The following is a 16,227-nucleotide window of genomic DNA, read 5'->3' as shown; positions in this document are numbered from 1 at the left end:
ACTTCACCTGTCAGTGTGCGTGTGCACGTGCACGTGCACGTGCGCGCTCGCGTGTGTATTATATATAATCTATTGGACAAAGAAGAGTGAAATAACAGTTTGGGACTTGAAAGCATTGTGATGGTGATGGAACGTAGTTTGACACACTGTGGAGTGGAACAGAGGGGTGGGTGCAACTGTGACAGAGTGGAGATCATTGTCTGTCTCTCTCAGTCGGTGCAGCCACGCCAGTGGAGTGGAGTGGAGTGGAGTGGAGTGGAGAAGGGGTGCAGCTCTTCCAAAAAAAGTGAAGGGTTTTAGTCTCGTTGAAGAACGAATAGAATAGAATAGGGTAGAGTAGAGTGGAGTGTCGTAGTGCTGACTTGCCGAAGGAGTGTAAAAGTGTGGCTGCACCGAAGGGGTGGTGTGGAGTGGTGCCGACTTGACGAAGAGGAAGTGGAGGGGTCGGGGCACAATAAAGACAACATTTTGTGTGTAAACTTAATAACCAATTTGCTCTGCCTCCCTTGAAAGACAGGTTGAATGTCGTGTTGCGCACTCAGCTCAACCTCAACCTCAATTGATGTGTATATTTTTGGCATATTTTGAGTTATGGTTGTGCTTCATGTGAGCACTGATTAGGTGTGTGCAGATATATTTTTGTATGCATATTGTTTAGAGGATGTCTACATATTACATTCACATTGGAGAATGTTGTGAATGCAAATTCAAGAGCACACACACACACACACACACACACACACACACACACACACACACACACACACACACACACACACACACACACACACACACACACACACACACACACACACACACACACACACACACACACACACACACACACACACACACACACACACACACACACACACACACACTCACACCTGTATCTAGCTGGTGCGTTAGGTTTTATGCATCGATTTCTTCCAACTAACTCTTAAATCCACTGTTGGTATGTAGTATTGTTTTTTTCTGATTTCAATGGCTAATCCCAACTCGCCATTCTCCTTTTAGGGACCAGGCAGCCAATGACATCTCTTATGCCACCATATTGTTCCACACGTTACTCGAACACATGGAGATGCAGTGCATCCGCTTCAGCACTGACCACAATATCCTGGTTCTGCATAATTTGCGGAGAGTCAAGCAGCAGCTGCAGGTATGGCGACAGAAATGGGAGTTTGTTGTGAAATTTCTGACTTCCAATTTCACATGCGACACTTTGAGCGATAGTTGGATTCAGCTGTCCCCACGACATGAAGTTGCCAGCTGGGTATTCCAACAGCATTTCCACAAATTTCTGACTGATTATGCAAATAAATAGAAGGGGATTGAAAGAGTTGTACATGGAACTTGAAGTAAAATGAATACCTTACATTGTGTGTTGATGTTGCCAAAACATATTCTTCAAGTCTGGTGATTGGGGGGTGGGGGGATTGGGAGGGTGGTCAACCCACTGGCCTTTGATTGTTCATCTTGCTTTGGAATATTATTTTCACTTGTATTTCCTCCTGCATTCTTTCATTGTTTGGTCTAGGTTTGGGTATTCCCGCACTCATTGTAATTTCTTCTCATCTTCCTCTGATATCATTATTTCTTATAAAATAATTCCATTTTATCCTCAATATGATTTTCAACAAGTGAATTTCAAAGAAAGTTTATTTTCTCCTGTGTTTTTTTTTTTTTTAACAAGGGGTTCATGTGGATGACCAATATATAAAAACCAGTGTAACTATCCCATTGAACATTGTCATGGGATAGTGATGGGGGATAATGGGTGTTTAATAGACTAGTTATGTTATTAATTAACGTTTTGCATTAGTGTGTGGTTTCTGTGTGAAAACGATACAGCATGTGTCAAAGTTTGTTTAGGAGCTGATAATCGTGAACCTCTCCCCACTGAAATGTGTCTAAAAGCATCCCACTATCCACCACCACCACCCCCCCCTCATTAATCCTCTTAATCATTCCCTTCATAATCTGTGCACTTTACAAATTGTTATACCAGCTCTGCAAGCCACCGAACCCTCCCTCCCCTCTACTCGAAGGCACAAAGGAAGATACCGTGACTGTGCGGAAGGTAAGCATCGCGCTAAGACTGTGATCTTAAGGACTCCAAGCTGTAAGAAGCTGCATCAGCGATGAGAAGCCAAGCAATGGGCATACAGCGGTGCACAGTCGTGTGGTTATAAAAGGCTGAGGGGGCGGGGGGGGGGCAGTTCAATTTAGCTTTGGAACAGTGGAGTTTAGAGTGCTTGAGTCAAGCCAAGGGCTCCCATAGTGTGAGCCGAACAACAGAGACATGGAAAAATTGTGCTCGGGGCATCGGGCAGGGAGAAGTCTGCATCACGCTGGCCGGACTATCAGGCCAGACTTCACCGACGCCCTGCACAATCATTGTGTGGGGCCAATCTTTCTGCCTTGTGACCTCTTCCCCTGTGTTATTCTCTGTGATGTGAATGGTGAAGTACTGCTTTAAGCTGTTACAATTTCTGGTTAGATTGATATCTACTTTAAATGGATGAGGTGTGTGTCTGTGTGCAAGGCATACTTTTTGTGTCCATTAATTACATTACTCTGTTCATTAATTACACACTATTGGAATATACCTTTTGACCCTTTAGACTGCTGGGACCCCTTTGACCTTTAAAGACACTTTAGGGATCTTAAAGTTTCTGAGGACCCAAAAGACACTACGACAACAACAACAGGCATTTTAAAGGCCATTTTTCCTATGAGAGCAGGGGTGAGCCTTGGGGGGGGCCCATGACGATCTTTTCCACTTTGCCCTATTTTCTGCATGTCCCTTATTAACCCTCTTACCCGCATTTCTTCTTCCATCACCTTTAGCTCCCCGAGGACACGAAAGACCTAGATAAGCCAAATATCCCAAATACCCAGAGGACCCACTAAGACTCTACTATAAATTTGTGTCATGTTTTTTTTTGGAGTTCTGCTAGAGCATTTTGATGTAAAATATTATACACCAAAATGATCGCCATGACCTCCTCAGTTAATTTGGCTAAATAACTACTAAAAATCCATTATAATTCCCATGTTTTAAATGCATGCCATGTTATCATATATTAAGCAGCTTAATACATCCTACTACCATGGCATGGCATTCAAATTACAAATGAAATACCAAAACCAATCAACATTTTAACAAAGCATATATTAATTAATACTAATTATATTTACAGCAACAATGAGAATAGTGGTATCATATGGCAATAATAATAATGAACATATAATCCCCACTCTGGCCCCAAACACATCTACACTTGGTGAAAAGCGAGCCAATGCTGAAGCAGTACAGCAGCCTGGTATGCATCAAGGCTATGAAGACGAATTAAAATTTGGTCCAACAGGCCCACTAGTTGCATTAAACAAAGAACTGGGTTGCGATTGCGGTTGCTGTTGCTGTTGTTGCTGTTGCTTTCTTCTTCACCCCCCCCCCCTTCTCTATCGAATAAACCCTGTTTTCTCACCACTGGCATGTTGGCCTTGTGCGTGGTTCGGATTGGAAATTGGTACCAAACTTCGCAAGCAGGGTTAAATTTGCGGTACCTTCCCCTGGGTGGGGTTCACCTTCAGGCGCCGATATGTTTTGAATGGATGAGCTGCCATAGGGGACAGATGTAGTTGGAGTTTCTGTAAATCAGAAACCAAAGGAAATATCTGTTCGGCTTTCTCTGAGGACCATCTGTCGCTAAATTTGGTGATCGACCGAGTCGAAGATTTGACGTGTCTACAGTTAAATTGGGATCAGGGCACTGGTCCGAATCCGATGAACATTACAATATCTTCATTTTTATCCCCCGCCACGTGGCGGAAGGGGGATATTGTTGTCACCCGGGTCGTCCGGCCATCCGGCTGGCTGGGCGTCAACATTTATTTCAATGGCGGGGGATTCCCCATATCTGATGGGTATATTTATATTTTCTTATCTGTTACTCCTTTGTTTAGTACGCTATCACAGTTCCTGCCTTTCTTCTTGTTGTGTACTCTTGTTATTTTTCCATCGGATGATTCCTGCCCTCCTTGTAAATATCATGATTGGATACACATCATGATCCAGCCCGATGTTGTGGTATACCGGTACATAAATTTTGGCAATCCCCAACTCTTCCAACTTTTGTATTCATTTTCCCCCAAACCTCAAAGCACTCAAATCAAGATATATATATATATATATATATATATATATATATATATATATATATATATATATATATATATATATATATATATATATATATATATATATATATCTATATATATCTATATATATCTATATATATCTATATATATCTATATATATATATATATATCTATATATATCTATATATATCTATATATATCTATATATATCTATATATATCTATATATATCTATATATATCTATATATATATATATATATATAATTTTTTTTGTTTTTTTAAACGACACAATGAATGTAAAAATCCATTCAATCAATTATTTGGGTTTTCCTTTACAAGCAGGTGAATAGTTGATATTAAACTGCAAGTTGATTGACGTTTGTAATTGGATAGTTTATAAATGGTATTTTATGGAAATCACTTGTGTACAATGTGGTGATTATATAATCTGATTAAAAATAAAGATTCCCTCGTATTGTGTGCTTGCAGACATCTTATGCTTCTCAGCCGGCACTCATGGCTGAGAACATTTTGCGATGTCTGAAGGAAGAGAAGGTCATCTTGGATAGAGCTACAATGAACTACGTAATGTCTTCTGGAACTTTCTACCCAAAGTCTCGATCATTTTTTGATTTGAGCAGATAAAAGCAAACACTGTTTGAAGACGACCAGTTTTTTTTAATGTATTGCCCTGATACCAATTTATCGGAGAAAATAAAAATGATAAGGGGAAAAAATTGTTTTTTTCCAATTACAAGGTACAATAAATGGGGTTGGAGTTTTTATTTTTCCAGGGATCCTTTTCTCTTAATGAGGTATATAGCCATAAAACAACCACTATCTTGTTCAGATGTTACTGGTTACGTGAGCGGAAGCATATCCATCTCTAGCTGTAACACTGGTTTGTTCGTTGAATCACATAGTGAAACAGGTATAGCACTTATTCAATTTTGCTACTTCATAATTGAGAGAATTTTTGCATTGCAGGGATCCAGTGGGTACATGAGGACCCAGCAGAGAAGCATTCTCACAGAGAGGCAAGTTACCCTGGAACAAACCATTAACGAGGTGAAAAAACGTGTGCAGGTGAGCTGACATTAACAAAGATGCGCTACCAATTGGGCAATTGTAACTTTGAATGAAATGTTGAGATGTATGAATCATGCATGCCATGGTTATGCATGGTTTCCATTTTGGAACTGTGTTCAGATTATTCAGCAAAACATGAGAATTCTGGAAGATTTTCAAGATGACTTTGACTTTCGTTACAAGAACTCGCAATCCCGAGGTAAGACCTCTTGCTGAATGTGAAGCAAAATTGATAGTGTGTGCAAAGATTTATGTAATTGGGAATTTGATGCATGTCGGCATCGCATGATAAAACCGAGACCGCAATTGGGACTCGTTTTGATGGAAATAGTATAGAAAGGGGGGTTTTGAGACGAGCCATCCTCTCAGTTGAGCTCATTAGTGTTTGCTCACCTGCTCAATGTCTTATCTCAAAAAAAACCTCTTTCTTTACTTCTGGGAGGGGGAGGGGGAGGGGATAGTCTTTCACTAATATATATATATATATATATATATATATATATATATATATATATATATATATATATATATATATATATATATATATATATATATATATATGTATATATATATATATATATATATATATATATATATATATATATATATATATGAAGACCACAAGGGAAAAAGCAGAGATGTCAGGATAAGTCAATTTTGAAGAAATTGAAAAACAAAGTTTCAAGACTTTGGTGGACTGTTTAATAACTGTCATGTAGATTTCTTTTCCAGTAAAAGGAAGAGTGATCATTGGCCGATCAAATTAAGCATGTAGCATTTGCCAAGCTTCTGTGTTATTTAATTTAAGAGCAAAGAACGAATCAATGTTGCAAACTGACATCACTGGTTATTCCCTTGTTTAATAATTGCCATGCAATTTTAACCCAGGATGTGTTGCAAATTCATGCTTGTTGGTTATTAGCATACATAACATGACTGGTGATCACAGATTTTTTTTTTTCAACATTAAACAGTCATTGTTTTTTTGTTTGATTGGTGTTCAACGCCACACTCAAGGGTATTGCGCTGATATGACGACAGAATCTCCATTTCTTACTCCGTACTACTTAATATGATGGAAAACCGGGAGGAAACCAAGGATAAACCACCCCCGCGATAGCCGAAGTCACCTCATGTGACTCCCTCATATACCTCAGCAGGTTGATTGGGCGGTGGGTACATCGAATGAGGATGGGTACTCAGACGCGCTAACCATTAAGCCATGGCATGGGTCCCATAAAAGTCAAAGGTTTGACCAGGCTTGAACCACGATATGCACCAACTACGGAGCCCATGATATAACCAAATAGTCCATTGTAGTGCTCAGAGTTTATGCTGTGAAAGTTTTACAACCTTTCATTTTTTAGTTTCTCAACTCTGAATATTATGGTGGAACAATTAACATGAATGAAAGGGAGACTTCCGGTTCCGGTTTTGAGCGGCAAGAGGTCTCCTTCGGGGCTCCCTGCTGACATTCTCAAAGTTAAGTTCCGGTTGTTATTTGTCCCGTTTTAACTGTTTAATTTTCTCACCTACATGTTAATGTGTGTTCCTAGTTCGGTTTTGTTTCAAAAATCGTGCTATTTTGTGAGTATTTATGTCGACGTTCTTACCTGGTGTTTGAGGCCTAGTCCTAGGCTTGAGGCCTACCGGTTCCACTTGGTGTTCGATCGTTTTTTTTGTTTGTTTGTTTGTTTTTTCTCCCCATTACCTTCAATTTCTATCCTCCCCATTACCTTCAATTTTCATCCTCCCCACTTTCCAAACATCCCCCATTCTCCCAACTAATCTCTTTCTTATCTCAAAAAAAAAAAAAAATATATATATATATATATACCCAACAACAACAACAACAACACGCTCACCTTCTCCCGATTCTGCTACTTCTTCTTCCTCTTAACTTCCTCCTCGTCTTCCTCGATTTTTTTATTTTTTTATTTTTTTTTTTTACATTTTCCATGACCTAATCTGTTGAACTCTCTCATACATTAATATTAACAACAAAAACGATCTTATGATGCTTCATCTTCCTCTCTCACACATGTGGTACTCTTTACTGTTTCACAATGCACTACTCTTCTGCTATTTCAACAGACTGCTTTCATTTCGACCTCTCCTTCATTCCTTGCCTAAAAAATCCAACTATTACAGCGCTTCTTCTCTCCATGCTCTGAATTCGCCTTCATTGCATCCATCAAGAATTGTGTTAAATCGCATCTCTGACCTAAAACTTTTAAAAAACACAGTTTGCCATGGATGCTCGCTTTCCATCAACCATTCTTTTTTTCCAACTTCAGTGCCAACTCACCCCCCTCACCCCTCACTCTCACTCTCAAAGCAACCATCCCTCTCTTCTCCCTCCAAGCCTCCCTCTCACCTCTTTCAAAAATTCCCCCCTCACCTTTCTCCCACCTTTCATCCCCCTCACTCTTCCTTCTCTAAGTTGCCCCCCCTCTCATCCACCAACCTGCCTCCCTCGAGTGCCCTCTCACCTCCATCTCTTCACTCCCCCTCCTCAAATACTCAACTGCCATCTTCCTTGTCTCTTGTCCCCCCTCTCCCCCAGCACCACAGAGCCTTTTCTCCTCCTCATTCGGCCCCCTCCCCTCGCTATTCTGCAATACCCCACACTCCTTCAGCAACCCTCCTTACCTCCCCCTCGTCCCTCGTCCTACCCTCCCCCGCCCCTCCACCTCCTGCACCCAAAGCCTCCTCCCCTACCTCTTCATTAAAAGTGTGGACCTCAAATATCCGGGGCCTTCGCTCAAACCTTTCAGATCTTTCCATGCAGGTTGCCACTGACAAACCAGACATTATCTGCCTAACAGAAACTTTCCTCTCCCAAGACGTGTCTGACTCCCAAGTATCTCTCCCTGGTTACTCCCTCTTACGGTATGACAGACCTGAGCCTCGTCCTGGTGGAGGTGTTGCTCTCTTCATCAAAGACTCTATTCCTCACTCTCCCTGCACTGCTCTCACTCCCCCACACCCCCAGGAATACCTCTGGCTTCGGCTTCCCCTCCACTCCCACCTCATGTTTATATGTGTACTGTACCGTCCACCGAACAGTGATGACTCCATCTACACCTCACTCTCCGAAAACATGGACCATCTTCTATCTTCTCATCCAAACTCTCTCTTCCTCTTATGTGGCGACTTCAATTGTCATCACGCCAGTTGGCTAGGTGTGGGTACCTCTCTCACCTGCCATGGGACATCAGCAAAAGCTTTCTGTGACTCATTGGGACTGACTCAATCGGTCAACTTCCCGACCCGGATCTCAACCAATGGTACTCCATCTCTTCTGGATCTGATTTTGACAAATTTCCCTGACAATATCTGCTGCTCTTCCTTCGCTCCAATTGGTTCTTCTGACCACGTCCTTGTTAAAGTGGACATCTCTCTGGCTGTTATCAGAGAACCACCTCACCGCCGTCGAGTCTGGCATTTCACTCAAGCCGACTGGCAGGGTCTCCGAGCAGCCATCAAACTTACAGACTGGTCTCCTATCACTACTTTCTCAAACATCAACTCATCCTGGGAATTCTTTCAAAGAAACTTGCTCTCCCTCATGCACAGATTTATCCCCTCTCGTGTTCAGTTGTCTTACCCTTCCTCCCGCCCTTGGTTTACTGAAGCTTGTGGCGAGGCAGTTGTCCTGAAACAACTTGCCTTTGCCTCATGGAAAGCTAACCCAACTGAGGGCAATCTCAGTTCTTTCCACAAAGCTCGGAACAAGTGTGTAGCTACCCTCAGGAGAGCCAGAAAACAACATCTTTCTCATCTCAAGTCTGAACTCTCAAAGCTCTCTCCCTCCTCAAAATCCTGGTGGCGTTTAATCAAATCTGTTTCTGGTGTATGTTCCCCCTCCATCCCCTCCCTTACCTCAAATGGCCGCACTGCTGATTCCACACGTGATAAAGCTGAATGTCTAAACTCGGTGTTTGCAGCTAAATCTTGTGTCCCAAACCCATCACTATCTCTACCCACTTTACCCAGTCGCACCCAACTGTCCCTGGACTCTGTATCCTTTTCTCCTGACAAGGTGGAGAGCTTGCTTTCAAACCTCGAGTCAGATTCTGCAACCGGTCCAGACGGCATCAGCCCACGTGTCCTCAAAGCCTGCTCTTCTGCTCTTGCTCACCCTCTCTCTGTTCTATTCACCCTCTCATTTTCCCAAGGTCATCTGCCATCTGCTTGGAAATCTGCTAACATCACTGCCCTGCATAAAAAAGGTGCAAAAACAGATCTCTGTAACTATAGACCAATCAGCCTTCTCCCAATCATCAGCAAGGTTATGGAATCCATCATCGCTTCAGACATGAAATCCTTCCTCTTCTCCAATGGCTTGATTTCCAATCATCAACTTGGTTTCAGACCAGGTCACTCTACCCTAGATATGCTGCTACTGCTCTCCCATCAATGGATGGAGGTCCTCAATGCCAGACAGGAAATCCGAGCCGTATCCCTGGACATATCACGTGCTTTTGACACAGTCTGGCACCCTGCCCTACTCACCAAACTCTCTTCCCATGGTATTCAAGGCCATCTCCACTCATGGCTCGCAGACTTCCTCTCCTGTCGCAGTCAACGTGTGGCCCTAAATGGAGTTCTTTCATCCCCTCTTCCTGTGCAGGCTGGAGTTCCTCAAGGTAGCGTTCTGGGCCCTGTTCTTTTTCTGGTTTTCATCAATGATCTCTCGGACTCTCTGGAAAATCCTCTATTTCTCTTTGCCGATGACTCCACCCTCTGCCGTACCATCTGTCATCCCTCAGACCGGCAAGCAGCAGCTTCTTCGCTCACTGCAGATCTGGATAAAATCACAAACTGGTCCAACACGTGGAACATGTCTTTCAATCCAGACAAATCTCACACTCTCACTATGTCTCTTCGAAAGGACCGTTTACAAAACCCCCCATCCACTTTCTCAACAATCCTCTGGAAGAAGTCTTTTCTTTCAAGCTTCTGGGTCTCACTATCTGCCATGACCTTTCCTGGGAAAGTCACATTTCCAACCTTGCCTCAAAAGCCAGTCGCCGACTGGGAATCCTCCGTCGTGCAAAGTCCTTCCTCGGCCCTCTTGAGCTCCTGACCACTTACAAAGCTTTTGTCCGTAGCCTGATGGAGTACTGCTCTCCCCTCTGGGCTGGTGCTCCTGCCTCCCACCTTTCTCGACTTCACGCTGTCGAAACCAGGGCTTTTAAGATCATTGGCATCTCCCGCAATGAAGCTGAGTCTTTGGGCCTCTCACTCAATCACCGCAGGTTGGTCGGTGGTCTTTCTGTCTTCTACCGACTCCTCTCCAGCCTTGCCCCCCCTGCTCTCTCTGTGATTTGTCCCAACCACATTTCCACAGGGCGCTCAAGGTCCGCCAACAACCCCCTTCTGGTAAAACTACCAAAATCACGAATCACTGCTCATCTTCACTCTTTCATTCCCCTTTTTTCCCGCCTTTGGAATAAACTTCCTCACTCTATTCTTTCCCATTCTTCCCTCCAGGCTTTCAAAACAGCTGTTCACCACCACCTCTTATCTTCCCCCATCCAAATCCTCGAACTTTTCTACCCCCGATAATCCACCCAAGCCCACTTCCTTCAATTCTCCTGCTTTCCTTCCTGAAAGTCCCTTTAATGTCCATCTTCCCCTCGCCATGTTCCCCGTCCCATCCCCATCCCTCTCCCTTCCACAGTTCACCTGTGTCTGTTCCCCAATGTTTTGTCCCTTCCACTCCCGCCCCTCTTGTCTCATGCCTCCTTGCTGTGAGTTGTGTGTTAGCTCTCATACGAGCCTCGACCAAGGTATACAAAAAAAAAAAAAAAAAAAAAAAAGGGAGATAACCAGGAGTAAAGTACTGACAACTCTGGGTTTCTACTTGTTCAGCTTTGACAACACTTGTTTTTCATTGCACAGCTAAACTTTATACCATATAAATGATGTGACACCCCTGGTTATTTGTTAAAGTAATATTGTGAGAGGGAACCTTATGTTGCCAACTATTGGCAGGTGCAATAACCCTGAAATTTATAAAAAGTGACATCTCTGGTTTTCCCCTTGTGGTCTTCATATATATCTATCAAATATAGACTCAAACAGTGAATATATGTTCTATTTTTGGAAAGAACTTATTTTTTTTTATAACACATCCCCATCGAGTATACATTGGAACTTGGTTCTTTGTTCTTGGTTCTTGGTTTTACTATCTTTGTTGAGCAGAGATGAAATGACAAACCTCTTTGAATGCTCTTGTCTGAGCACCTCCTGAGCCACATATCATTTTGAGATTGTAGTTGATTAAATTATCAAAATTTATTTTATCCATTCAAGGATATTTATTTTCTTGACATGCTCAAACTTATTTTTATTTAAATTTAACTGCTGATTTGTTTTTTTTCAACATTTGTTTTAGTTATTTCTTCAACAAGACTTATTTGATATTTCTCATATTCAATAAACTCTACCAAAGCTGTGATTTTCTCCACTCTTTGGTTTGGTTATTGCTTGATTCTATCATTTTATATACCAGTAAAAGGTGGCAGGTCAGGTCAGGTATGGGAGCATGTGCTTGAACAGTGCGTCGCTGCGTCCACTTTCCGCCGGTACTCCAGGGGCCTCTGTCTGGCCTTCCCCCAGGCAAATGCCAGGCCCATCCCCATGTCCTTGAGATGTCGATCAACCTGCTGCAACCACGAGGCACGTGGTCGGCCCATTGGCCTTCTCCACTCATGAGACTCCCTCGCTGAGAGAATCTGGTGAGCAGGATCAGCGTCAGGAAAACGAGCCACATGTCCATACAGCCGCAACTGACGCTCACGGACCATGCAGGTAACAAATCTCATCTTAGTCTCTCTCAGCAACCGCTCGTTGGACACAAAATCTGACCAGCGATAGCCAAGGATTCTCTGAAGAGACCTGGTACCAAAGGAATTAAGTCTCCGTCTCAGATCCTTGGTCAGAGTCCAAGTCTCGCATCCATAGAGCAAGACTGGAAGCACCAATGACCTGAAGACTCCGACTTTCGTCCTCCCGCACACGTCCCGGCAGCGCCACACCCCATGATCCAGTAAATACATGACTCCCCAGGCCCGACCCAGACGTCTACTGACCTCTGACTCACAACCAGCAGACATGAATATCACTGCCAAGGTAAGTGAATCTCTCCACGACCTCAACATCCTCACCACAAACAGACACAGACAGGACAGCAGCATCCAAGATGTCATTGAAAGCCTAGATCTTAGTTTTGACCCAGGAAACCCGTAATCCCAATGACTCCGACTCCTCATTCAGCACCTCGAGGGCCCACAAAAGGATATCTAAAGTCTCTGCAAAGATGACTGCATCATCTGCGAAATCAAGGTCCGAGATCTTGACCTACCCAAACGATGCACCGCAGCTTGATCTTTCTGACATCCTCCCTAAAATTCATTCCATACAAGTGCTGAAAAGTGTGGGGGCCAGTACACACCCTCTGACGAACTCCAGTAACAACTGGAAATAAGTCAGAGATGGTACCACCACACTTCACAGCACTCTCAGTACCAGAGTAGAGTTCAGATATCAGATCGATCAGTTTTGGTGGCACCCCACGAAGACCAAGAATCCTCCAGAGGGCATCCCGATTCACTGAATCGAACGCTTTACAGAGATCAACATAGGCTGCAAGCAGCCCCTGCCGAAACTCTCGTCTGCATTCGGTGAGGACCCGAATAGCAAGGATATGGTCAATCGTTGATCTCTTTGGTGGAAAGCCTGACTGCTCTGGACGCTGGTGCTCAAGCAGATGGTGGCGAACCCTCTCAAGAATTATCCGAGCAAAGACCTTGCCCGGCAGTGAGAGCAGCGTCACCCCTCGGTAGTTGTTGCAGTCTTGGCGATCACCCTTCCCTTTCCAGAGAGGGACAACAAGGCCCCTCTTCCAATCAGTTGGGATGATGCCTGTGTTCCAGGCAGAGCACAAAACTGCATGCAATGACACGATTGCAGCATTTCCACCAGCCTTGAGAAGTTCAGCATGGATGCCACAGATCCCTGGAGCTTTACCCCGTTTCAACCGGTTCACCAAAGCCCGTGTTTCCACAAGTGAAAGTGGACCACAGTTGATTGGAGGGTCAGCAACAGGGATTGTAACACCCTGAACGTCCAACTCGACAGCTGGGGATCAGCCTGGTACAACCGTTCAAAGTAACCGGCCCAGCGGGCCTTCACTTCAGACTCTGTCAAGAGCCTACCACTCTCTGCTCTCACTGCAGTGCTCCGAGGGATGGGCTTGGATGAACGCAATGCGCAAATTCCCCTGTAAGCGGGACGAGGGTCAACTGTCCACAGGTGATGCTCTACCCCCTCGCAGATTCCTTGCACATAGGCCTCCTTGTCCACCCTTAGTGCACGTACAGTTTTATGCCTCAGCTCTGCGATTCAGCCTGGCCCTGCGACTCTGGTCAATGGTATCCAGTGTCCCTTCAGTGAGAAAATTCTTCTTTGCCCTTCGGCGAGTTCCAAGACATCCACCGGAAACATCATGGACGGTGGTCTTGAAGGCACTCCACAACTCTTCAGGACCTCCCAAAGCACCCAGACACCCCAAATGTCCACTCAGCCTGTTCGCAAACTCCTCAGCTACTCTCTCATCCTTGAGCTTGCCAACATCCAGCCGAGGCTGGGATGGTACCATTCTCCAGGATTTAAGGTACAGCTTTAGAGTTGCTACAACAAGCCGGTGGTCAGTATTGAGGAACTGAGCACTCCGGTAGACCCTGCAGTTCTGAATCATCCTCCAGCGACCATCAACAAGGACATGGTCAATCTTCTTTGCCACACTGCCAGCGTTGGAATACCAAGTCCAGTGATGAGCTTGTGGGAGCTGAAACCATGAACCAGCCACCCTAAGTCCATGACTTCTTGCAAAGTCAAGGAACTTAGTGCTATTCTGGTTAGTTCTATTCTTAGTGCTATCCTGACCCATGGGGACCAACACATGTCTCGTAACCATCCCTATCAGTTCCAGTCGATGCATTGAAATCCCCCAAGACTAGAAGTGTATCTCGTCTGGGGCATTGATCAACCACGGACTTGAGCGTGGTGTAGAATGTGTCCTTCACGGTGAGGTCACTCGCCTCAGTCGGAGCATAGACAGAGACCAGGGAAATGACACCTACGGAGTGACGAATCCTTAGTCTCATAATACGCTTGTTGACCGGTGTTACCTCAATTATCATTGGGGTCAGCTTATTGGTCACAGCGACAGCAACTCCTTGAGTCTGGTAACCATCAGAGCGACCAGACCAATAGTAGGTGTAACCACCCACCATTATCTTGCCGCAATCCGGTCTCCGAACCTCAGAGAGTGCTGCAATACCGATGTCCAAACGCTTGAGCTCAGATGATAACAGAAACAGGTGATCATCCTCTCTTAGGGATAGGACATTCCAGGCACCCACCTGAAGGGACCGCCTCAGGTTAACCCAAGGAGACCGCCGTCTGGTGGACGACACCTCAGCACCACTCCGACACACTCTCCTTTGGCTTTGCCCCAATCCCGTCATCTGGTGAGCTGCCCTGCGAAGGGAAGCTGCACAGGAGGTACTCCCACGGAGTGGGTTTTCAGATTTTTTTGGCGTTTTTGTGTTTTGCGGAATGAAGGGTTTTACGGTGGCCGGAGTGCAAATCCTGCCACCAACCTCCTAATAAAAAGTAACCCAACTGCAAGAGGACGTTCGCAGACACAGTTGGGCACTAGATATCGATGGCCGTTGGCTCACAAGGAGCTCCTCCGCCCTTTGACAGGTTTTGTTTTTAATCTTGCTGGGTGTCCATATCCAAACACCCTCCTCACCAGAAAACTTGGTGGGGAAACGATTTAGTCGCCGACAACCCGACCATGGAACAGGTTAGTACAGGTTTACATCGTACCTGAAGCAGGTCACAGATCTAACCTGACCTTCACCATCTCTCAATGATGAAGAATCACTTAAATTCTAGTCGTCAAATCCGGATCTTCACCAAAATCTAATCAGTTCGTCCTTGACACACACTGAACCAGTCCACAAAATTTCATCTGGATCTGTCCACAAACAAACAGACAGAAAGGGGTGAAAACATAACCTCCTTCACCTTCAGTGGCAGAGGTAATAATCACATTGTTTAAAAGAAGGAAGGTTTATTCAAAAAAGGTTGATTGCATTTGGTCTGCTGACTTGATTGAACTCAATAATGATATGGGATAGAAGTATGCTTTAACTGTTATTGATTTAAGTAGAAGATATGCATGGGTTGTTGCTTTGAAAAACAAGAGGTAATACTCTTTTTTTTTTTTTTTTTTTTTTTTTCCTCTCTCTCTCTCTCTCTCTCTATCTCTATCTCTATCTCTGTCTCTGTCTCTGTCTCTGTCTCTGTCTCTGTCTCTCTGTCTCTCTGTCTCTCTGTCTCTCTGTCTCTCTGTCTCTCTGTCTCTCTGTCTCTCTGTCTCTCTGTCTCTCTGTCTCTCTGTCTCTCTGTCTCTCTGTCTCTCTGTCTCTCTGTCTCTCTGTCTCTCTGTCTCTCTGTCTCTCTGTCTCTCTGTCTCTCTGTCTCTCTGTCTCTCTGTCTCTCTGTCTCTCTGTCTCTCTGTCTCTGTCTGTCTCTCTGTCTCTGTCTGTCTCTCTGTCTCTCTGTCTCTCTGTCTCTCTGTCTCTCTGTCTCTCTGTCTCTCTGTCACTGTCTCTCTGTCTCTCTGTCTCTCTGTCTCTCTGTCTCTCTGTCTCTCTGTCTCTCTGTCTCTCTGTCTCTCTGTCTCTCTGTCTCTCTGTCTCTCTGTCTCTCTGTCTCTCTGTCTCTCTGTCTCTCTGTCTCTCTGTCTCTCTCTCTCTCTGTCTCTCTGTCTCTCTGTCTCTCTGTCTCTCTGTCTCTCTGTCTCTCTGTCTCTCTGTCTCTGTGTCTCTGTCTCTGTCTCTCTGTCTCTGTCTCTCTGTCTCTCTGTCTCTCTGTCTCTCTGTC

General features: G+C 44.4%; 1 protein-coding gene across 1 annotated transcript in view; it reads left to right on the top strand.

Annotated features, from left to right (window-relative positions):
- Window positions 1–984: 984 nt before the first annotated feature.
- The window catches only part of LOC147027354 (signal transducer and activator of transcription 3.2-like), a gene marked incomplete at its 3' end in the record, with an annotated part of 52,742 nt that continues 37,499 nt past the window's right edge, over window positions 985–16,227 (top strand). Inside the window, exons 1-4 of the mRNA XM_085876122.1 lie at window positions 985–1,162; window positions 4,657–4,752; window positions 5,155–5,253; window positions 5,377–5,455. Of these exons, the coding sequence (XP_085732248.1) occupies window positions 1,079–1,162; window positions 4,657–4,752; window positions 5,155–5,253; window positions 5,377–5,455 (358 nt within the window). The remainder of the gene's footprint in view (window positions 1,163–4,656; window positions 4,753–5,154; window positions 5,254–5,376; window positions 5,456–16,227) is intronic.

This window comes from Eptatretus burgeri, chromosome 4 (genome assembly GCF_056783735.1).
Source record: "Eptatretus burgeri isolate ZD-2024b chromosome 4, Ebu_testis_v1, whole genome shotgun sequence".
Classification (NCBI taxonomy): Eukaryota; Metazoa; Chordata; class Myxini; order Myxiniformes; family Myxinidae; genus Eptatretus; species Eptatretus burgeri.
The sequence above is the reverse complement of the archived record's forward strand: the minus strand, read 5'-3'. Positions and strand labels throughout refer to the sequence as shown.